The 22,434-nt window shown below is 51.4% G+C and overlaps 7 protein-coding genes and 1 pseudogene across 8 annotated transcripts, besides 1 other annotated feature; 4 read left to right on the forward strand and 4 right to left on the reverse strand.

Annotated features, from left to right (window-relative positions):
- Positions 1-402: 402 nt before the first annotated feature.
- Positions 403-2,377, forward strand: NCS54_00631000 (annotated as a pseudogene). The gene is made up of 2 exons: positions 403-574; positions 639-2,377.
- Positions 403-2,377: a sequence feature.
- A 152-nt stretch (positions 2,378-2,529) lies between these two features.
- Positions 2,530-4,871, reverse strand: NCS54_00631100 (Bac-rhamnosid6H domain-containing protein; the record flags this gene model as incomplete). Its single annotated transcript, XM_053151776.1, has 2 exons — positions 2,530-2,604; positions 2,649-4,871. 2 exons carry the CDS (start codon positions 4,869-4,871, stop codon positions 2,530-2,532), a joined length of 2,298 nt encoding a protein of 765 aa, XP_053007751.1.
- Positions 4,872-5,785: 914 nt separating this feature from the next.
- NCS54_00631200 (Glyco-hydro-79C domain-containing protein) lies at positions 5,786-7,670 on the forward strand (the record flags this gene model as incomplete). The annotated part of the gene is made up of 8 exons (XM_053151777.1): positions 5,786-5,913; positions 5,969-6,201; positions 6,264-6,290; positions 6,338-6,448; positions 6,506-6,877; positions 6,946-7,083; positions 7,139-7,474; positions 7,546-7,670. 8 exons carry the CDS (start codon positions 5,786-5,788, stop codon positions 7,668-7,670), a joined length of 1,470 nt encoding a protein of 489 aa, XP_053007752.1.
- A 519-nt stretch (positions 7,671-8,189) lies between these two features.
- Positions 8,190-10,192, reverse strand: NCS54_00631300 (MFS domain-containing protein; the record flags this gene model as incomplete). Its single annotated transcript, XM_053151778.1, has 6 exons — positions 9,883-10,192; positions 9,447-9,826; positions 9,334-9,393; positions 9,030-9,268; positions 8,691-8,980; positions 8,190-8,638 (listed from the first exon to the last, which is right to left on the reverse strand). The coding sequence occupies exons 1-6, from the start codon at positions 10,154-10,156 to the stop codon at positions 8,190-8,192; spliced, it is 1,692 nt and encodes a 563-aa protein (XP_053007753.1). The 5' UTR covers positions 10,157-10,192.
- A 2,765-nt stretch (positions 10,193-12,957) lies between these two features.
- Positions 12,958-14,842, forward strand: NCS54_00631400 (Na-H-Exchanger domain-containing protein; the record flags this gene model as incomplete). Its single annotated transcript, XM_053151779.1, has 5 exons — positions 12,958-13,006; positions 13,055-13,123; positions 13,179-13,285; positions 13,348-13,910; positions 13,969-14,842. 5 exons carry the CDS (start codon positions 12,958-12,960, stop codon positions 14,840-14,842), a joined length of 1,662 nt encoding a protein of 553 aa, XP_053007754.1.
- Positions 14,843-15,189: 347 nt separating this feature from the next.
- NCS54_00631500 (Hypothetical protein) lies at positions 15,190-16,903 on the reverse strand (the record flags this gene model as incomplete). The annotated part of the gene is made up of 4 exons (XM_053151780.1): positions 15,190-15,239; positions 15,301-15,916; positions 15,969-16,489; positions 16,552-16,903. 4 exons carry the CDS (start codon positions 16,901-16,903, stop codon positions 15,190-15,192), a joined length of 1,539 nt encoding a protein of 512 aa, XP_053007755.1.
- Positions 16,904-17,380: 477 nt separating this feature from the next.
- On the reverse strand, positions 17,381-19,545 carry NCS54_00631600 (Hypothetical protein; the record flags this gene model as incomplete). The annotated part of the gene is made up of 5 exons (XM_053151781.1): positions 17,381-17,765; positions 18,195-18,395; positions 18,471-19,293; positions 19,342-19,416; positions 19,476-19,545. The coding sequence occupies 5 exons, from the start codon at positions 19,543-19,545 to the stop codon at positions 17,381-17,383; spliced, it is 1,554 nt and encodes a 517-aa protein (XP_053007756.1).
- Positions 19,546-20,032: 487 nt separating this feature from the next.
- Positions 20,033-22,097, forward strand: NCS54_00631700 (Hypothetical protein; the record flags this gene model as incomplete). The annotated part of the gene is made up of 5 exons (XM_053151782.1): positions 20,033-20,066; positions 20,228-20,294; positions 20,361-21,292; positions 21,348-21,765; positions 22,001-22,097. The coding sequence occupies 5 exons, from the start codon at positions 20,033-20,035 to the stop codon at positions 22,095-22,097; spliced, it is 1,548 nt and encodes a 515-aa protein (XP_053007757.1).
- Between the last annotated feature and the right edge of the window lie 337 nt (positions 22,098-22,434).

Here is a 22,434-nt window from a genome sequence, read left to right on the forward strand (position 1 = left end):
GGTAGTGAGTATAATGTTCATGCAATTGATAGCTGAGTGACGGGTCCCAGGTGCAAGACCCGATTATATAACCTACTATATAACCATGCACCAGCCTCATTAGGAGCACGAACTGCTGACCAGAACCTCGGGACTCACTTGGCCGAACATGATGTGCAAGGAGGGGCCCCAAGGGGAATCACACGGCGATGCGGAGAAACTGGGGAGCACTAACTTCGGTAGGCCTGGTGTGGACATCACGCGGTCGACCCTGTCTGTGTCCCCTAGCATTTAAGGGCCAACATGCCCCGAAATTCTGGCAGGGTGAACCCACCAGTACCACAATGGCCGAGCCTGTCTCACGGCGCAACATGGCCCGAAGCATGACCTCGTACGTTCTCGATTAACGCGACAGCAACAGATACTAACGACGGACTGTCTAGATGCGAACGGTGCAAGCGGCGCAAAGCCAAGTGTGACCGTCAAACTCCAGCGTGTCAGCGCTGCGAGCGCGCGCATGTTGAGTGTGAATATGCAGGCCGGCGCAAACCAGGGTTTCCGGCGGGCCACCGTCAGGTGCTCGAAGACAAGATCGGTGAGTGCTTGCTTGCTTGCTTGCCTACCTGCTTCAGTTCATGTCTCATGATGTTGGTCGCTAGAGATGCTCGAAGCCGAGTTGCGAGCCATCCGTGGCAATCAGGAGGCCACCGTCTCGTCCAGGCCTGCAGTTCAAGCCGCGCCCATCCCTTCCCGTGAAGAGTCCTCCCCCACAGCCTTGATGCTTCCTCGTCCGGCGGCTGTGGCGACATTCGAGCGTACTCGTAAGATCAAGGAGCGTCGACCACCAAAAGATCTCGTCATCTCTCTGGCCTCACTGTACTTTTGCCACATCCACCCATGGTTCCCATTCCTAGACGTTCAGCGCGTATGTGCAGATATGGGCTCTGCAGACGAGCCATCATTGCTCTATTACGCTCTCTTTGGAGTCGCTTTACCCTTTTCATTCGACTCGCGTCTTGACCAAGCATCCAGCGACTCGTTCTGGAAGTACTCCAAGCGCAGCATATTCGTCGACGTGCTCGAGGAGCCCTCATATAGCTCCCTTGAGGTGTTGACTGTTCTCGTCTTGGACCTCTCTGCCATGACCCATGGCCCTCAGGTTTGGGGGCCGTTAGCAGTGGCGACAAAACTGGCTGTGCAGCTTAGGAACACGGATGGGTTGGTATTTCGAACGTCAACAGGAACTGAGAGCCACGAGGCACTGAGCAAAAGCGATGGGCTCTTTCGGCAGCGGCTGTTCTGGGCCATATATGCACTTGACTGCAGCATCTGCATCACGACCAACCACACCTCGACTCTGGGCGATGATCATGTCCAACACTTCCTCCCTACCCGCCAGTCAGTTTGGCGAGAAACGCCCACAGGGATGGCCGAGACCCCCTTCGCCCCTCCTTTTGTTTTCAGTTTCCAGTTGGAGCTGTTTGACCTCTCTCGCAGAGCTCACAGAGTGGGCATCGAGTATGCGATGTTTCGCGATGACCAAGAGCCAATAGTCCCCTCCTGGCTGGAAAGCCTACAGAATGTCTCTGCGGAGCTCAGTGCTTGGATGGAGGCCCTACCGTCTCAACTGCTTTGGCACAGCAATGACCACGATACAGCAACTATGGATCGTGCCCGAAAAGCAACACCGCCTGCGCTCTTTATGCTTCATGGCTACTTCCACGCCCTCGTTATATACACAAATGGCTTTATGGCGTTGCCATCCCACGGCACTTTGCAATCTGAAACCTACTCAGACACTCGTCAACAATGCCTGCAGCGATGTTTGCGTAGCTTGGAGGTGTTGTCTTGGATCGCCACCACGACGACTGACCAAGTCAGCGATAAGCTCGGTTGGCCTTTCGCCTGGTTAATCTGGATCGCCGCTCGCTTTTTGATCGCACGCCGATGCATCACAGGAGAAAGTGAGTCGACATCGGTCGCAAGGCTGTCTCTCTTCTCGGGGCTTCTCAGCAGCATAGGCCGCTTCTGGCAGATCAGCACAACCTACGCACGGCTCCTGCGCCAGGCCATCTCCGAGCTAGACACGGGTGCCGTTCCGGGACAAGGCACGATACTTCAGCTCATGGCGGATTTGCGAGTCACTACGTCCCAAATCGAAGATCAGTTCCGGCCAGATCCATTCTTGCGCGGAGTCATCAATCCAGACCAGTCAGGTTCAACGTGGGATAACCCAAACCGTATGGACGTGGAGCAATCCGACACTCTTCTTCCCGTATTTCCTGATCAAGTATACTTAGACATGGCTCCACAGGGTCCGGATAGCTGGTTTCGTGTACCGTTGTTTGCATCCTCTGCATACCAACCATTCAATATGTATGGGCAGGAGGAAGCATGAGTTGTTTCTATTTAAACGAAATGGTCTAACTATCAGTCTAATACGTTATTTACACCCTTGTACAACTAAATGTCATCTTTTCCGAACTATTCATGACTATGCCTGGCTGCCCTGGCAGTTTGACATGCACCGAGACTGGTTCAGCCAATCCCTCAAAGCGCAACGCGACAGTCGTCTCCCCGTCTGATGAATGCCAAGAAACCTTCGCCAATGCCATCTTTCCTCTCCTAATAAACGGTACGGTTGCGTCTAGAGAAGGAAACAGGCTCACGCGCGGAACAAACTCCAACTCCTCCCATCCTGGCATCGCAGGTCGTATACCCGCCACCTCGGCCAGGAACTCATAAATGGGAGCACTCCCCCAAGCATGACAGTCTGAGCGGTGCGAAACGTCATCTTCCTCCCAGGTTGTCAAGCCCAACGACAGTTGGTGGCGCCATGGCCCCCAGAACTCGGCAAACAAGTCTTCGTACAACGATCCTCCAGCAGCGCTGATCGCACGTAACGTATAGAATGACATCGAGATGGATGTTTTGACGAGTGAATTGCCTCCTTGGGGCGTTTTTAAGGCGTTTCGTAGCAGGTTTTGGGCAGTGGTGCCGAATTCGGCACCACTGAGGACTGCCCAGACCTGGCTATGCTGGCTACGATCGACCATAGGGTCTGAACCTGCAGCAATACTGTCGGTGAAGTACTGCCCATCGAAGCAATGCTGTTTGATAGCGTCTACAATCCGGCTTGCTCGATGAGAATATTCGTCTGCCAGAGCTGACCGGGCTCCGCATGTGAGCTGCAGCCTTGCTGCCGCCTCGAGAGTATACGCATACAAGTTGTTGGTATACGTCGAGATGCCAGACTTGACTACCGATGGTGGAATACCGTACGGCCGCCACTGCTCAGCCCAGTCATGAAAGTTCCAGACGCCTCCTTCATTCCTCAGAGACACCAGGTCGAACTGATGATCGATACGTGAATGGAAGTAGTCCAAAACAGCGTCCAGAACCGGGAGGAAAGGTCGAATGAACTCTTTGTCGGCGTAGAACTGGAAGTGGTCGTGTAGCATACAGATCCAGTAAAGAGAAAAGTGAGGGATGATTTGGAGCTGGCTTGAAGGTGCTCGACTCGCGGTTAGTCCGATACGCGGCTGGAAGGAGCTATGTAGTTGCAAAATTGCTTGTCTCGTCAGGCGATCATCTGCGGATAGGTAATATGTAAAGAGCGAGGAGCTGCGGGTATCCATGGCGTATTGAAGTTGTTCGTAAAAGGGACAGTCCTCGTAGCAGTCGTGCATGCAGTTCCTCAGCGTTCTTATGCTCGTTTCGTATAATTCTTCCATTATACTATCGCTTGATCCCATCTTCAAACTCGAGAGTACCTCTAGAGGGTAGTGAGTCGTTTCGATATCGATGCCGCGCATTGTCAGGTCCGAAGAGCCAGCCTGGATGTTGAGTCTGATGAATCGGAAAGCTCGCCAGTGGAAAGGCATGTATATCTCCTCGGAAGTTTCATTGTCGTAATAGCCTAGGTCTAGGGCTCCGTCTTGCCCCCGCAAAGTATAAATGTCCTTGGGCCCGATCAGGGACTTGCTCGTGTCTCGTCGGTTTTCCTTGCGGCGGAGATAAGGAACCAACTCTGGGTCGTCTTCGTAACTCTCGGAGTATGTGACGGTAAGGCAGGCTCCCCCAATCTGGGGGCGTTTGAAACGGAAGCGGATGAAGGCGGTGGTGTGGCTCTGAGCCTCGAGGTCCAATTGGTGGCTGGTACCAGCGGGGATGAGGATGTCGCTGTCTTCGAGGTGGGAGGTTGTAACCACAGCCTTCCAGGCATCATGGCCCAAGGAGCTCTCAACGTTATGTATGGTCTTGAACTGACATTTCTGCCTTGTCATGAGTGGAATCAGACGGGGTGACAGTTTCCATGGTGCCGTGACGCCTGTGGAATTTTGGTATCGGAGCAACACGGCTGAAGCCCACTCCAGGGATGCAACACCTGAGGTCGAAACCTTCTCGTATACGTGTAAGAAGTCATCCTCAGCTTCATCGAGGCGTAGAGTCACAAATGGATCTATTGCCGTCTGCCAGAGGGTGCTGCTTCGAATCTGCGGCGACCAGACGGCATCGTCGATAGTTGTTGCTATACGGACACCGCCTGACCCCAAGTGTGGGAAGCTGGTGCCCCAGGAAGTCCCGTGAAAGAGTCGCAAGACATGAATTGCGATGTGATTCTCACCCAAACGTAGGTGCGGACCGATGTCGACTTCATCGTAGAACCAAAGATTGGCATCACCTTTGACAGGTCCGAAGGCGACTAGCTCCTTGTTGACGTAGAGCTTGTATCGTGTATCGGCGGTGATCTGGATTTCGAGGGACGACGGTACCTCTTCGGAAATGAAGAAGGTCTTGCGAAAGTGAACGAAGCGTCCTGCGGTAGACGTGGAATCCTCGCGGAAAGCAGGATTCCACATCCAGGTTGTGTCTACGGTTCCCGCCGCCATCGAGGGTATGTAGCTGGCTGAAGACAAAGGCAGCAGAAGAACAGGTCAAAACCAAAAGGGAAGCCGTCTGCTTCTCGGATTGCGGCGGAATATTTTCTCGTTGGTTAGGCTCAAGTTTATTTGTGCTCGTCGTGAGCTTGGCCGAATGATTCCAGGGGGACGGCAATTCGGGCTGTGTTGAGCCGAATCACCCGCAGCATGCATGGATTGAGGAATGGGAGAGCACGGGACTACATACACCGCACCCATCGCGTGATCCAGCGCTCCGCACGACTAGCCAGGCCGGAACGGCGGAGAGTATGAACTAACTCATCTAAGATTTAATAAATCATTTTCTATGAGTATAATAAAATTCTTAGAAATATTTCATAGTAATAATAATACTTTAAAGCTCTCTGATTTATTTTTCGTTCTTTTATTGACTATGCTTGGACAAGGATAAGCTAATATGTTTGTCCTGGTGTCTCGGCTGCCCGTTGGTGATCAGGGCCAGGGCAAACCAATGGCACGAGTGAAGGGACCGAAGGCGGTGGGGAAATCCCAGGATGGTGGAGACACGGGGAGACACGGGGCGTGTTGAGTTGAAACAGGTCACAAGGTATTTTTCTCTAAACAGTGAACGAAGTTGAACGAGACTAGTAAACGAAAAGCGAGGTTGAACGAACGGGGCTAGCATGCTTCTGCATCGGCAATGCCTTCCTTCGACCCTTGTCCTCTCAAGCTGCATGGTAGGCTTTTCCGGGGTAACTTCTCCGGGGTGCTCGGATCATGAAGCTAACTAGTGGTCCGGGGCAGAGTGCTGGGGGTCTATCACTTGTGCTGTTATAAAGAGAGTCGTCTCACAAGAGAATGACCAAGATTCCTCACAAACAATCAGTTTCGAATGTGCCGGCAATTCAACCCGCACTCTCAGCATGGTTCAATTTCATCATTTAATGTTTTTTGGCTTGGCCAACGCCGCCAGTACTGCCCCCAGTTATTCAGTACCGGCGACACAGCCAAAGGATGCAGTTGCGATAGATGCTGCCCCCGTGGGTGCCTCGTAAGTCTTGAAGTCCTGCCATGCTTGTATCTCACGAGCCGACTAAAACTACTAGATTCGAGTTCTTTATGTGGCCTTCGTACATGACCAACATTTCGTTGACTCGTCCTTGCATCGATCACTTTAACAAGATTTACGGTCAGAAGATGCCCATTCGCATCGGAGGAACCACCCAGGATAGAGCGACGTACGATCCTACCTTCGGGGGCTATGTCTCGTACAAAGTTGATGACCCTCTCGAGGCTCCCATGAGCCTTACCTACGGCCCCAGATTCTTTGATCTAATCAGTAAGTTTGTACCAGAGATAAAGTTCCATAGCAGTGAGAACTGACAAAGATTCCTTGAATAGAGAGCTTCCAGAGTGAAACAATCTTGGGTAACTTGAGCTTTTCTCGCGACATCTGCAGAGCTAAACTTGAACAGGATTTAACCGTGGCTTGGATAACAGGACCAACACCTTTGCTGCGATCATGGAAGCCAAGTCGAGGGTCCAGAAGTACTTGTGGGCTCTAGAGCTTGGAAACGAACCTGATTGTAAGATTCATGACAACCACCTGGACCACGATCATCATTGCTGAATCTTGTCTACAGTATTCTACAAGTACTGGCAATATCCTGTTGCCGAGGCTCCTTGGAATGAGACCCAGGAGGCGGCAGATGCGGCCGACTGGGCACAAGACTTTATCAATCACTGGAAGAGCCCACTTCCTATCCTCGCCGGAGGTGGATATGCCATCCCATTCGAAATTGAGCCAGGGTGGCCTAATTTGCCGTATCTGGTCAACTCAGCCTACAATCAGACTGTGAAGGATGCCACCAAAGTGTACAATGGACACTTGTATGCCTTCTCCAATGCAACCGGGGATGACTTGGCGGTTGAGATGACACATCAGAGGACGGTGGACGACTTGAACCTTCTACCAATCTCCACCGCGAGATCGGTTGGCAGGCCCTACATTCTCGGTATGTATACCGTGGCAATCTTGCTAACTAGTCAAGTGTTTTTGGCATTGCTAATGCTTTTATTCCAGGCGAAACAGGGTTTCACGGACTTGACTACGAAATGGATGCGACCTTTGGGTCCGCAATCCAGGCAGTCGACAAGACCTTACGTGCATTGTCGCTTGGCATCCAGCGCTTGTTCTACCACCAGGGCACCATCAACCAAGGTAGAGTCATGGAATCCTAAGCCTGATCGGCAAATCCTCTGACCACTTTCTGTAGCCTTCTTCAACTGGTGGTTGAGCGATCAAGCCAACGCTCCCTTCTACGGGGCCTACTTCGGAGCCCTTGCTGCAGCAGGAGGTGACCACATCGTGGCAAGCGATGATGGCACAGATCCGTACGCTCAGTATATCATTTACCGAGAGGGCAGACCATTGAAGCTTGTGTTTATTAACACGGATTATTACCCAGGCAGTGGCTCGCGCTCAAAGACTACATTCACAGCCATAGGACTGAAGAATAGCAACGTCAAAGCAGTTCGCATGACCGCGCCCAGCAGCGAGACCAAGATTCCCCTACAGCAAACCGATGCTTCTCTTGAGCCCAGTATTGGCGGTGCGCTTAATATTCCTGATGGCTCGGCTGAGCGTTTTTCTGAGAATTATCTGCTAACTTTTTCATCACAGGTCAAACCTTTTCCAATGAAAACTGCAGGCTTCGCGGTGCGAGGAAGATGGAAACATTGAAAATTCAAAAAGGACAGCTGAGAGTAACTCTTGAGGCGTCGGAAGCTCTGATTGTCTACTTGTAAGAAATGACCGAGCTATAAAAAGACACCAACGGTAGAGATATTCGTGGTCCCGTCGCAAGGTAGAGGTGTCATTATGTTGGTGGATGTGTACTGTGAACGAGGTGGCGCCTTGTATCTTAGACTAGTCAGTAACCTAAGTGATCAGACTCTTCTTTATTTTGTTGAGTGAGCCCAGCGATGCTATCACGCTACTAGGCTTTTATTGTCTTCATTGATTGTGACCGGATTCCGTTGTTTAAGGAGCTGTCGTCTTTCTACAGGCTGCTCTGGCTAAGCCTCGTTGCAAACTTTCTAGACGCTTGGCACTGCATCAAAGTCTCAAGAGTTCGCATCATCTTCAGAGTTCAAACTTTCATTCACAAAGATGTCCAAAGCACTCGAATCTGTGTTGTAATTTGCGATTCTCGAAGTAGATTAAAATCCCGTGCCGTGGTGCTGTTACGGGTATGCTAGAGAGGAAGAAACAATACTGCTGCAGGCCTGTCTCGATCTTTGGTGGGAGCAATTGGTTTTAGATGCTCAGAAAACAAAGATAAACTCGTCGTTCATCAAGTCGGTCAAGTCATCAAATGCGCGTGAGCTCGCACGACGTCCCGTCTCATCCGGTGCATTATCAACCTGCTGCTCCTCCATTGTCTTCAGTCTCCGAAGTCGGTCCGTCTCCTCTAGTGAGTGCAAGCTATAGTCTTGGATGATGGCGTCTTTGCCTGCCAGCACGCGACGACGGCTATGGTCGCGGTTGAGGTGGGCAAGGTAGACGGTCGTGATGCCGACGAGAACTATGATGGTGCAATACAGCATCAGATTCCAATACAGGCCCCGAAAATACTCGGGGGCCTCCGAGGGTCTGTACAACAGAGGGCCAATGATGTTGCCGAGGGATTGGCCAATGAACAGGGCAGACGAGTTGCATTTGCCTTTGGTATCGCCAGCGGTATTAGAGGAGGACCAAGAGTAGATCAAGGGAACTGGGACGCTAGTTAGTTCTGTCATGATTGAGCAGCAGAGCAGCAGACGTACCTATGCCTGGGAATACCGAGATCATATAGTAGCCAAATAGCAGGGTCGCCTTGCGGTCAGCCGAATGCGGCGTTGATAGCATGATCATACAACCCGCGATAGGGAACAAGGTTAGAAAAGCTATAACTGGGCCCTTCTTGCGATACTTGGTCGCCACGAATGAACCGCCCACGGTAGAAACCAGCTGTACCAAACCGAAAGGGGCATTGAATAGAATAGCCTGGAACGAGTCAAAGCCGAATGACTGGACGAGCAGAGGACCGAAGGAGGCAACACCACCAGAAGGAACCCTGAGGCAAGATTAAGACGAGACGCAAGTTTGGGGCAGATGGCACGCACGAGATACTGAAGATGAGGGCGAACCACAGCCAGGTCTTAAGGTCTCGGATCGTCTCCCACAAGTGGTCCCATCGCCACTTGCGCGACATGACGCCGGTCTGATTCATTCTCAGTCGCTCGATCGCGATGAGCTTTTCATGCTTGCTGAGGAACTTGGCCTCTGCCGGAGAGTCGGGCATGTACGCAAACAGGACGAACGAGAACATGATGGTAACAATGCCGAAGAAGATGAAGATCGTCTAGAATAAGTGCTGAGTAGTCCGCCCGCTCGAAAGGGCCATACGAGGTTGTTTTGATAGCGTACCTGGTAGGGTCTGAGTCCGAATTGAAACTGGGCAAGCCACCACGTAATCAAACTCCCAAACTACAACTCATAAGCGCAAGAGCTGAGTAGATTTTCTAGAAGGCAAAACATACCAGATTTGTGAATCCATTCATAGCATACCAGTAAGACATTCGCAGAGGTTGCTCCCGACGGCGCCAAAACATCTGTGTGATGGCTATAAAGCTCGGTGCGATACTGGCCTCGAAAGCACCCAGCCAGAAGCGAGCGAGAAGCAGGGCCTTGAAGGTATGCGCCGCAGCCATCAGGGCGAGGGTGAGGCCCCAAAGAACAACCATGAGGCTGGTGAACCTACCAATCGGCAACTTCACAAGCAACCATGCCAGGGGAAACTGCGCGATGAGCTGGGCAACATAGACGATAGAGCCCAGCCAGGAGAACTGATCACCCTTGATGCCCGTGTCCTCAATGATGCCAAAGATGGATGCGTAAGCCATTGTCGCCTTGTCAAGACCTGCGTATCGAAGTCAGTCAAGTGTGACATGAACGTGGCAAGAGCAGCCATGTCACCTTGCAAAAAGTAGACAGCTAGCATGAGGGGCAGAACAACAAGGTCGATACGCCGTAGCACGCGAGCGTCGTCTTCAGGGGTCACTTTGATGCGGCGTTCGGGTGATATCCCAAGCTCCCGCATCACCTTTGCCGTGGCATTTCCATCACGCTGTCTGTGGTCGGAAGCTTGAACAACAGTCTCGTCGCGTTCCCCAGGCTCAAGCAGAGGGTATTGGTCGTGAACCTCTCGAGTAGTAGACCCAGAACGGCCCACACGATCTGGCAGAGGCATAATGGATGAAGTTGGCCGCCGACGTGTCTTCTTCCCAAATGTTAAAGCAAGGTCAGATCAAGTGAATCAAGGGATGATGATGACAGCGATCTCTACCACTCGAGGCAAGGGGGTGACCCGATTAGATAAGGAAAGACACGCGTCGCAATTGGCTGGTGCTACGTTATAGGGTAGGTTAAATAGCTCAGACACACACCCACTCCTTGGAGTCGGCAACAACATGGAGAGATAGAGAATAGCACTGAAAGGGATTCTGTAGCATTTTGCTATAATTATTCCGGCTTATGCTACGGCGCTGGGCACCTAATCGAGTAGTTTGTGTTCGCCATGCTCACACTACCCTCTCTTCCTGGTGGGTACATTTGACCCCTTGTGGGCACGTCAAGCTTCCCACCACAACTGTCAAGATGGCGTTTCTCAAGCCCTTTGCCAACGATTCCAACCCCTTTACTGATGACATTACGGGAGAGACATATTTTCTCAGCCTGAAATGGTGATCGGTGCTTGCGACCCTTTCTTGGGTGCTGGTAAGGTGACAAGATCGCCGGGTAGTGTCGTGTGAGCGTGACGGGAACAAAATGAGGCTGACGATGGCGAATGAGCAATTAGTGTCTATGAGAAACGAAATTGAGACGAGGGGTTGCCATTTTACCACACTCCAAGCTTTCCAATGATACAGCTATGTTTCACAGGAGGCCCTATCGGTATTCGAGAGTTTCCGAGTTTATCCTCAGCTGTTGCGAAACGGGAAGGGTCGCTGATCAATACGGTATACCACAACCTGATTTCCCTCGACTGCTTCTACTTGCACAAGCAGAGTTGAAAGAAAAGACCAATGGAGTGATTGTTGATGGCCTCTGCCACTCTCGCTGCGAGAAGAGCTAGGTGTCGGTGGATGAGTTATCAGGTTTCAATCTATCTATCTCCTTGCTTGCGCGGGGCCTGCTATCGGGCACCAAGCAGGGATCTAGGCCAATCATGATTAGTCTCTTCTTTGGCTGACTAAAGGTGAGATAAGGAATTAACACGGCCTTGTGTTAATTTCCTAGAGTCTTCGATAGTGCTCTAATGAAGGGGCTGGTACGCTCCGGAATCAAGGGGCACAATTTGAACATAGGTGTTCAAAATCAAAGCCTTGACAGAGCAGATTGCGAGTTACTCAAAATCTTTTTAACCAAAATTCTATGTAACGATTTTGTCGATTGTCTAAGTTCTCCGCCTGGGATATGTGAGAAATACTAAGGAACCTCTTGCTTTATACTTCAACTATTAAGAATTTAAATAGGCTAATGTAATTAAAGATCATACTTTGCGCGGGGTGTTGCAGCTTCATTGATGTCTCAAGGTTAAAGTAAGAAGCTTGTCTCGATCTCGATCATCTGTTAGGGAGTCCGTCCCGCGCTGTTCCTTGATCCCCTGAAGCCAATTCAGTGATCGACAAGGCATCTTGCGTCGTCGGCGCCACGCGTTTCTTGATTTGTGACAGATTTGAGACACGAAACGCGTCCCATAAAGAGTACAGTGGCCTGCCAGCGTGTCCACGTGACAAAGGACTGGGCTGTGAACAATGCAGGGTCCATTTCAACCGACCAACGCGCACGCTCGGCTTGAAATTATGCTTAATAAGAGGCACTTCTACCTGTCACGCCACAAGTGAGATATGAATCGTGGGGCAAATCTGTGGGGTTCTTACGACACGCCTTGATGACGAGCCACAATGACGCGCTTCCACCAGTCTCATCAACACTTCCAAGAAGACCGAGCGAACTACTTGGGGGTACATAAACAAAATGGGCAAGCAGTGGGACAGGTAAGCGGAGAACCGGACAAGACTCGGCGCAAATCTGTGCCTTGAGTTAGACACATTATCAGGCAAGAACTGCCAAGCCGCGCTGCAACCTCTTAGATGACACCAAGATCCTCTGCCAAGATCTCCGCCAAGATCTACAGATAGTGAATCACCTGAGACCGGACCTCATTATGCCTGACTTGGACCTTGAAGAGGTTGAATCTCGGATGTTTCCAATGTCTTGGACAGCTGTTTTTGATCGTCTAACCGACCCTGAGGTGGCGAGACCGGAGGAGAGTGGTTCTGACCGAGGTTGAAGGACAAGAATGGACCGTCTTGCCGCAGCTGGGGGTACGTTTTTTGCTCTTGTGGTCTTTCTAAAATCTATGGATTTTCTTTCTTTTTTTTAGCCAGGAGAAAGCCTCTTGTTCTGAGACTGGCGTTTGAAGAACTAAAATAGAAGCATAGGAAACTAACCTTGCATCCATACGTTGCTATTCGTCGGCGAAATACTCCATAGACGCGGCCTCTCTCCTTAGTAGGGCGGACAGATGGGCGACCGGGTCGCCAAGACTTGGCAGACACACTGGACACTTGGCAGTGACGGCTTGGAAGCAGGCCGCGAGGACTGAACAGCCTTGGCGTCAGGGCAATGCCTGCGATGAGACGAGCGGTAATATGCCTCATCTACATGGTGATACTTCATCGGTCCCTTTCCTGTCTCACTTTGGTAAATGCCTCTCCCGCTGACTTGTTCCGAGCTGGACACTGGTCTGGCATCGCAAGCCAGAGCGAGGCTGACGATGTCTCGTGCGCGATTTTATTTTTTATTTATTTTCCTGGGCATCGCCCTCAGTCTCTTGGCGATCTCTTCTGTCTGTTATTGTCACTCCTATTGGAACGGGGGCAGCTTGGTCAACAGGCGAATGCATCCAACTTTTTCTCTTTTCAACATTGCCAAGGTGCCAATGTTCATTCTTCTCTTTGCTTTTTCATCCAGACCCACCGAAAGATGCCTGTCCTCAACTTGAGTGAGCTCAATATTGTGCTTGGCGTTCTTGGTACGTGACCTTGCATCTTGGCGGGGGCTCTTTCTGACGTTGTTGCAGGCGCCTTCACAGTCTTGTATGGCATCTTATCAGTCAAGATCAAGCAAGCATGGTATCTTGGCGAAGCCCGTAAGTACCCATCCATCCGCGTTTTGTCCCATGCCAACCATCACAAACCCATCAGTCCCTGCCGTCGTTGTGGGCATCATTCTGGGCCCGCTTGCCGCCAAATTCCTCGATAGCGAACGATGGGGTTCTGCCGAGGCCGGGCAGACCAATGCTATAACGCTGGTGAGTCTTCTTGACCCCTGAGTGGCTTGCAGCGCCCAGAGCCTTGGCTGACTGGCGTGCAGGGCGTCGCACGCGTCATGATCGGCGTGCAGCTAGTTATTGCGGGCTACCAGCTACCCGCCAAGTACAACTGGGTGCGCCGCAAGGAGATGGCCCTGTGCCTGCTGCCCATAATGACAATGATGTGGCTATGCACATCGGCATGTGTACTTGCGACGGTCCCTAAACTTACCTTCCTTGCCGCCCTGGTCATTGGAAGCTGCGTAACCTGCACCGATCCCATCCTTTCACAGGCCATCGCCAAGGGGCCATTTGCCGATAAATATGTTGCCCGCCCCCTGAGGGAGATTATCTCGTCAGAGGCGGGAGCCAATGACGGCTTTGGATTTCCCTTCCTTATGTTGGCTACGTACCTCATCCGCCATGCTGATATCGACGGTGCTGGCATCGAGAACCATGGGCATGAGGCACGGTCCGAGGCTGTTGGCCGGCTCGGTGGGGGACCTGGGGAGGCGATCAAGCAGTGGGTTATCGAAACCTGGCTGTATATTGTCCTCATGTCGGTCGCCTACGGCATTGTCGTGGGATTCGCAGCCTGCAAGGGCATTCGGTTTGCGCTGAAGCGGTACGACACTGCCCTATCCCTTCTTGCCAAGAACCCTTACGTAACCTGTTCTTTCAAGAAAACTTGTCGACAACGAGTCGTACGTCCTTTTCCCAGCAGCACTCGGGCTCTTTCTCGTCGGCACCTGCGGTGCCATAGGCACAGACGACTTACTAGCTTGTTTCGTTGCTGGCAGTGCGCTCAACTGGGACGGTCACTTCCTCGAGGAGACGATCCAGCGGCACGATGAGGTTAACTCGTGTATCGACGTGCTCCTCAATTTTGGTGGGTTTATGTATATCGGCACCATCATCCCTTGGTCAGAGTTCCATGATCCAGATGGCACAGGCCTGACCTACCCCCGGCTTATTGCTCTTGGCTTTCTTGTCCTTGTTCTCCGTCGAATCCCAGCCATTATGGTCATGTACAAGGCCATGCCGGCGGTTTGTCAGAATTGGAAAGACGCGCTCTTTATGGGCTATTTCGGTCCTATCGGTGCCGGTGCCGTCTTCTATGTCGAGCATGCAAGGCATCAATTTCCCCATCTTGGGAAAGGTGACGAGGAGGAGAGCACTCTCGTCAGGGCCATGGGTCCCACCGTTTACTGGCTGGTTTTCTTCTCAATCGTGGTCCATGGGCTTTCCATCCCAGCTTTGAGCATCTTATACCATTACATGGGCGTACAGCCAATTCAGGATGAGAATGACGTTGTGGAGGTCCGCAGAGCCTCACTACAGATCCCACGGCCCGTTAACTCGGTGCAGATGGACGACAACGTCTTCCTTACGTATAACAGCTTTAGTGTCCCAGCACGCAGTGAGGGCTTGCCGGTGGAGGAGGATAGACGGCGCGAAGATATGCACAATATTGAGTTGACGGATAGCGCTCAGGAGCGAGAGGAGGAGCAAAAGGAGAAGAGAAGGCGGAGGAGGACAATTCGGTATATGGGCTAGCCTTTATTAGATGCAATACAATCTTTAGTTTACGAGAGAGCGGTTGATGAGAAGTCGAGTCCATACCTGGTTTCATTGACTGGTAATTACCATTCTATTCTAGTTCTTGTTTGGCATTATGATATGACCCGTAGAGCAAGTAATTAAATATGTTGAAAGTTTGAGCCTTGGTTTAATAGTCCGAAAAGAATCCATGGGCCACAACGGAAAAATAGACAGTTATCAACGCATGGCGGCATTAAAACCCGAAGTTGGAGTCCTCATCTATGTTTATGCTCATTTCTAACATGACATAGATCCAAGCCGAAGAGGCCTGATCCGGAGCCGAGGTTACATACGCTACATGACTACCAATAGAGGAAATCTTCGGAGGGTGCCAGTTGGTAATCGGATATAGCTAATCCGGGGAAGGCCTTTGTTAGCTAGGTAGGAGGCGATAAAGTGGTTACAAAACCTACCTGTAGAGCAGTCCAGGAATGGATATTTGCTGGCAAACTCCTGACTAATCTTCCATCCCACAAAATTGTCGATACCCAGAAAGTGCGCTACGTCAGTTCCGGGGTAACTCTCCGGTGATGGAAGCGAGCTTTTACTGTAACCTCGGGGCGTGGCTTCTTCAGTCAGCATCCGTCGGTCAAGTTCTGCGATGATCGCCTCTTCCACTGGGTCTGCCACAGACCCGTACACGCTCTGCATTTTGGGGCCAACCTCGAACAAGACCCAAGAGGCGTCAGTAAGGTAGTTCCGGCAATTGCCGCTTTGTGCACAGCCAGACTTGTCCCGGCGAAGGATCTGATTCTCGAAGATGTCGAGCACATTGACGGCTACACCACGTTGTGGCTGCTCGACAACAGAGTTGAGAACGAGATCCTTTGTCAATGTATCCAAGTCAACCGACTCATGATCCAGCACCAACTGATCTCGTAGCTCAGGCCAGTTGAAGAGGTCAAGGCCCCAGAAATGGGTAGGCTGCCTGGATTGTAGTGGTGTTGGGCGGAATGGCGCTGGCACCTTGTCCTTGGGTTCGAGACCAAGCCGCCAACTCAGGACTTTTTCCATATACCTAGCTCCGTTCTGTTTTGTCAGCAGGGCATTGGATGTTAAATCTAGTCATAAGATCACTTACTACACCATAGACATATGACCCTAGACCCATGCAGCGAGTCCCAAAGTCTATCGCAACGCGGACGAGCTTCTGGCTCCACTCATCGACCTGGTTTGGTAGTGTAGATGTTGATTTCCTCTTGATATACTTGTCGCAAGCGTCAAGGAGTTTAGATCCAAAGAGGGCTATAGATGTTATGACAATATGGTCTTGAGAAAGCATCCATGTTGGTAAGGGCATTGTCAATTCTACCTCATCATGCTCATTCACTGGCCAGGTGCTGGTACAGACGTTTAAAAAATCCGAGTAGCTCTCGAGGGGGTCGTTCTGCAACAGCTGGAGGTTCGATACACCTGGATCAGCCGCCCTTTGAGCCTGTGCAGTCACACTGCCAGTATCAGGTTCAGTGTTGGGGCTTTGGTGACCTAGTGGCTCTACTTCTGCCAGTGGTGAGCCTGACGAGTCGCGATGTCCTCTCTCATCAACAGGAGGCGTGGCTGTGTCTTGGGATCCCCCAAGTAACGTGTCGAACACCTCATCATCTGTGACACATTAGTGATTTGGTAAGAGTGCGCACGGATTGCGAAAAGGGAGCACAAGGGACAGGTATAGTGCCAAGGTAACTTGCCTGCTGCGGCCGAAGCTGCGTTGCTCAAGCTCAGTAGCTTTTTTCGGAGTCGGAGAAGAGCATCTTGTAGCCGCCTGTTCTCCTCCATCAGCTTGAGATGGATCTCAAGCAAATTTGCATAACGACTGCCCTGGTCTCCGGATGCAACCGCCTGCTGCAGCAGGGAAACTGTCTCCTCGAGACTGCGCACATGGGCAAGATTCTTCTCGCGGAGGCACTGCTGAGAGATGCGGTTCTGGGCCCTCTTGCGTCCTCGTTCCGCTCCGTCTGGCCCAGGGTCTGCCTTTCTCTTTGCTGGTCGGCGAGAAGGCTTGTTGTTTGCGGGCATGATGGCAGATACTTGGCGTTGGCAGAATAAACGGATTGATAGTAGTGGGGGCTGGAGAACGCGAGGGGACCCAGTGAGGATTTCCCAAGTATTTATGTTAGAGATCCTAGCCGGGGATCTCATGTCCCCCGGCTCCGAACGAAGCTAGTTCCCGTCTCCTGCGCGGGGTCAGGGGCATGTGCCCATGGGAGGGATCAATGGAGACGCTAGAGACGCAGATAAATGCGGGGTCTCGGTTTACACGAGCCGACGGGACTTCCCTCCATTTCCTTCCACAAGGAAGGGGTTGAGGCAAATGTAAGGGAGGAGGAGTAGGAGGAGGAGGTTTGTAGGCTATCTAGGTACTCCAGGTGCCCGGCTTTCCCTATCCACGCATATCACTACAGAACTCCTGTGACCGAATTGTCCTTCATCAACATCGTATCAGTAAGAATAGCAAGGTTATCGAGTGGTTCATAGCCATTCTGACTTCCTCTCTCACCCAACAAGTTCCTCTGGCACTTCCACAATCTTGTCCCTTAAGTAATCAGCAAACCCCTTCCCGAACGCGTCCAATCTGGTCGAGCTGCTAACGCCCCGGCCCAGGATACCATAGATCACAAAATGCACAGCAAAGATGTGCCCAAACTCGACCCGTTCGATGGTGTAGCTGTCATCCGCATCGTCACCAAGAAGGTGCCACATCTGTTCCCGCGAGAGATACATCCGCAGCCAGTCCCACTGACGCTGAGTGCGTACAAATACTCCCACGTTAAGGTTGTCACCCTTGTCGCCGGATCGTGCAAGTGCCACGTCTCCGAGTTTGATCTTCCTCTTCGGGCCAGTGAGCGCGACCGGAGAGGCCGTATCATAGCTGTCTCGGCTGGAGAGGGGTTCAGAACAGGTGGGATCCCGGCATCGATTGGAGAACGAACGGATGAAGGGGTGGTGAACGTGACTGTCTCCCGAATGGCTGACTGGTCCCAAAGAGCAGGGTAGTAGGCGAGAAAAGGCCTAGGAAATGCGGTGCGCATGTCCATAGAGCAGTGAAATCCTGATTTTCAACACTTAGCATGCTTGACACATGTACGACTAGGTCTGCCATGCTGGGTCTTACCATGGAAGTGTTTGAGTGAGATGTCTGAGATAGCTTTAGGAATCAACATCAGTGACTTGGAATCCTTGCTCTGAGCTATTATTCGTATGTACATGGTGCTGCTATTTTGCGTACGGGGGTTATCGGCGGGTACTCCCACGCTTTAATTTTGAGGCCAGCCCTTCATTCTCATCAACTCGCCTGCGAGAAGCTTACCGTTGGAAGTCCAGTCTATCCATGTTGTTGGCTTCGTCCCCGAGTTGAAGACGCACCTGCTTCTCGAGCAAGTCACATTTTGCCTCCCAGTCATATCCAGCTGTGTTCAGCAGCAACTGAGACTCGTAACCACCCTTGTAGAAGATGGCCACCTTTGTCGATGGAGGCGGAGGTAGGCCCCGAATTCCACTAACATGAACTCTGCAAAAAATGTTAGTCATCGCGAAACTTAGACGTAACGAGGTTTATTCGTCGGGATCTGGGCGCGCAACTCACCGGTCTGGCTCAACTTGCTTGACAGTGACTTCATCAAGGACAGCGTTCGAGTCACTATGAAGGTAGACGTTCCCCTGGAGCTCGTAGCGGAGCTGGAACTTTACCGTATCTTCGTCCACAAACCCACCTGTGCTGGGGTGCTTCGTTATTACGCATGATCCATCTGCGTCGACTTCTGCAATGGGAAATCCTGGGTGGATGACGTGCTCCCAACTGCCATACTTGGCATCGGTAAAACCAGCATAGTTCCCTCCAGTCACGTATGCCGAGCATTCAATCAGATGGCCTGCAACCAACCCTCCGGCTAGCTGGTCGTAATCTGTGTCACTCCATGACCACCAGTGCCACGCAGCAGCGATGACGGGGGAGGCATCAGACACCCGGCCTGCAATGACAATGTCAGCACCGTTCCTAAATGCGGCAACGATTCCACGGGCGCTCAAGTAGGCGTTGGCTGACACGATTGTGTCGGGATTCATGTCAGCGGGCAGCATCATTTCCGGCTCAAGCTGAACGCCGTCGCCCACCGAGTCGAGATGTGGCAACGGGGAGGATCCTGCAATTTGTAGGCGCCGACGAACGTCGGCGAGGACGTCATCACCCGAGATATATGCCACAGTCAAGGTGGCATTCCTCTCTTCGACCAGCTCCGCGACAGCTTCGGCCAATCCTTTTGGGTTGAGGGCACCTCTGTTGAGGGCGACTTCGATTCTCTTCGTATTGATCACATCCAAAGTCATTTTCAAGTCTTCCAATGCAGTGGCTTCGTATCCAGGGTGTTTTCCGTTGGCGAAAGCCTCTGCGTTTGCCGCTAGGCTGACTTCTGTCGATCATATTCAGCTTTGTCCTATCCGCTGACCAGTGCGCTTACCCGCAAGGTAGTCACTGGTGGTAAAGTCGATATCTCCAAGAGTTGCCTGTTTCAGCATCTCCTCCGCAGGGTCGCCTGTATAACAGCGTTAGAACCTGGCATCACATACATACTGGAAGATCAGGTAGTCAAACCGCAGTAGCCAGAACAGTTGGCAATGCGAACGGGTCGCTTCCCGAGCTCTCCTTGCCTCCAAGACGTCATGATGTTTGTTCAGTGTTAGCCTTTTGCTCTTGCTCTACCCTTTGTTCCTTTTGAAGGAATATTTAGTAAGAAGTCACCGAAGTAGTTCAAGATGTCAAGTGCTGGGGCCAAATAACCGCACGAGTGGCTAGGATGGGATTCGGCGATAGATTCCCAACCGTTTTAATGGCAACCTCATTCCACAATATCGGATCATTTAGAGGCAGCATTCATAGCGCGGAATGGGAAGTATCGTCCACTCTCTCTAGTGATCGGCACTGCATAGTCTTTTTTTCATGGTGCCGAAGCTTCCGCTGAACTATCTGACTCAGAAAAACCTGACAAGTACATTGATGTGTTGCCAGACAATCAACTCATCCCCAGAATCATTACTTTTCTGTTTTAGCAGTGTCAATAATGCAGAGAATAAAACTAATCCAGATATTCCGCGGGTGAAAAGTTGTGCAATTGCTATCGAACCGAAGCCTACGCCTTGCGACCAAGAACCATGGACGACTACTCTATCCAGAAAGAAAGTGCACGTATCTTGCACGATAATCTTCTGCGTGACGAGCGGCTCGCGTTGCCACCTTCCTTCACCGAGAGCGCGCGGAGAAAATTACTTTTATTGGCGACCCGAAGCCATTCATCCCCACGCCTTGCAAGATCACCGAATCTGCCTCTTCCTTGACTGCTCTTCTAGCGGCGGCGGCCAATGCTGTCGCCGCTAATCGTTATGGTATTGGATACCAAAAAATCGAAGCCAACACGTAAGTGATACACTGTTTCGTCGAGTTGAGTAAGGGGGGTGTATGATCGGGACTGATTAGGGATAGGGATCTTGCATCTATCTTCTTGGAATCTGTTCTTCTCCCAACGGTCAACGGCAAGTCGTTTCTTGAGCACCCGCAGATCATGTCTGAGGTGAAGAAGGGAGACTTGTATGACCTGAACATACCTATCCACGTCGCGGCCACGAATGTCTATAAGACGAAAGATGGCCTCTTTTATCACCTTCACGGATCCATGAACCCTGTACCAACAATGAGTATGCCTGGCATTGAAAAGCAAGATGCCACTAGAGACGAGGCCATTCAGATCTATGCAGAGAAAGTGGCTCAGTATGACGCAAAGTTTCTCGAAGACAAAGCCAACGATGAACTCCGACAAGCTGGGGTGACCTGCCTTACCCCTGACGAGTTCTTCGCCTCCGATCACGGCAAAATCATCAGCGCAGAGCCTTTGTGGAACAAGACAAGCCTGCCCGCGCCGCGCAGCACCTGGCCAGCACCTGATCTCGAGGGATTTAAGCCTCTAGCAGGCATTCGTGTCATCGACTTCTCGCGAGTTATTGCGGCCCCGGTCATCTCTGAACTATTGGCTGTCTTGGGTGCAGAAGTGATCAAGGTAACGAACGAAAACCTTCCTGATCTATCCGCTCTCTGGGTCGACCTTAGCACCGGCAAGAAAGACACAAACATCGACATGAAGACTGCAGAAGGCAAATCTACGTTTGCAAAACTCGTTGAGGGGGCTGATGTTCTTATCGACGGCTACCGACCAGGAGCATTGGCACGGCTTGGTTTCGATTCAGACAGCTTGCGCAAAATCAACCCGACTCTCATCTACACACGAGAAAACTGCTACGGCTTCAAGGGTCCTCTGGCTCACCGGCCTGGGTGGCAGCAAATCGGCGATTGTCTAGTGGGCATCTCGTGGCTTCAAGGCCAGTTCATGGGGTTGGACGAGCCAGTTGTTCCATTGCTACGTAAGTAACCCACACGCCTTTTGTCACTTGATCAAGTCGCTCACAGCATCCCTAGCCAATTCCGATTACCAGGTTGGCCTGGTTGGCGCTATCGCCATTTTTCAAGCCTTGTTGGAGCGCACTCAACAAGACGCAACGTACAACATTGATGTCAGCTTGACACAGTACAACATTTGGTATTACAGGCTCGTGCAGTACAACGAGCTGCAGTGCAAGGACCTTTTGTCTCGTAACCAAGGTTTCCATGTCAGGCATTTTGATGAGATGCAGACGTTGCTTGTCAAAACCAATGCAGCTATCAAAAAGGCCCAGCAGGATATTTTTGAACACCCAGAGTACTTTTGGAAGATATCTGGAAGGGAATGGGGTACTGAAGATGACATCTCTGTTCTAGCTCCGGCGTTCAAGCTCGAGAAGTCATGTCTAGAGTATCTGATCCCGTCAGGGTCACGGGGAAGGTCGAGACCTGAGTGGTAGGCTTGGCTGACCTGGGTGTTTGCGAGATTATGATACAGAGATAGGAAGGCATATATCATATCATCAGCATAAATGGGGCTCATTATTGTATAGTGCATGCAAGTCTAGATGATTGTGTAAGCGTGTGAGAAAGAAAAAAGAAGGGCTCGTCCACGCTGCTTTACTAAACGCTGGACTATATCGCCATTGTAAATCTCGGGAAACAACATGAGCCATACTAATAGAACATAGTCACCGAACCACGCTGGTATTAAAACCCAGTGGATCGAGCATGGCAACTCAGAATAAGACTGTCTGGCTATTGGCACCCATTGTCATCATGGCCTAACAAGATTGCAAAGCAAAGCAACGCGGGGCTAACCTGTACTGAAGAGCGGCACGCTCTCATGCAACCCCCCGGCTGGTTTCGTGTGAATTACGAAATAGCTCTTTAAATCCGTTTTCCACTAACTAGTACCCCCGAGGCATGGTCTGTTGACGGAGTCCAAGAAGAGTCCGAGTCCGAGCCTTTCTCCGAAAGCTAAAGTAGCCTGACTTGGCGCTCGAGGTGTGTCAGAAATTTCCCTGTCAGAAATGTCTCCCTTGTAGCTGACCCACTCACTCACTACCTGGCTTGGTGTGTTGAACTACCTAGTGCTTGCAACCTCGGACCGGCTGTCCTCTCC

Source organism: Fusarium falciforme, chromosome 5 (genome assembly GCF_026873545.1).
Source record: "Fusarium falciforme chromosome 5, complete sequence".
NCBI lineage: Eukaryota > Fungi > Ascomycota > Sordariomycetes > Hypocreales > Nectriaceae > Fusarium > Fusarium falciforme.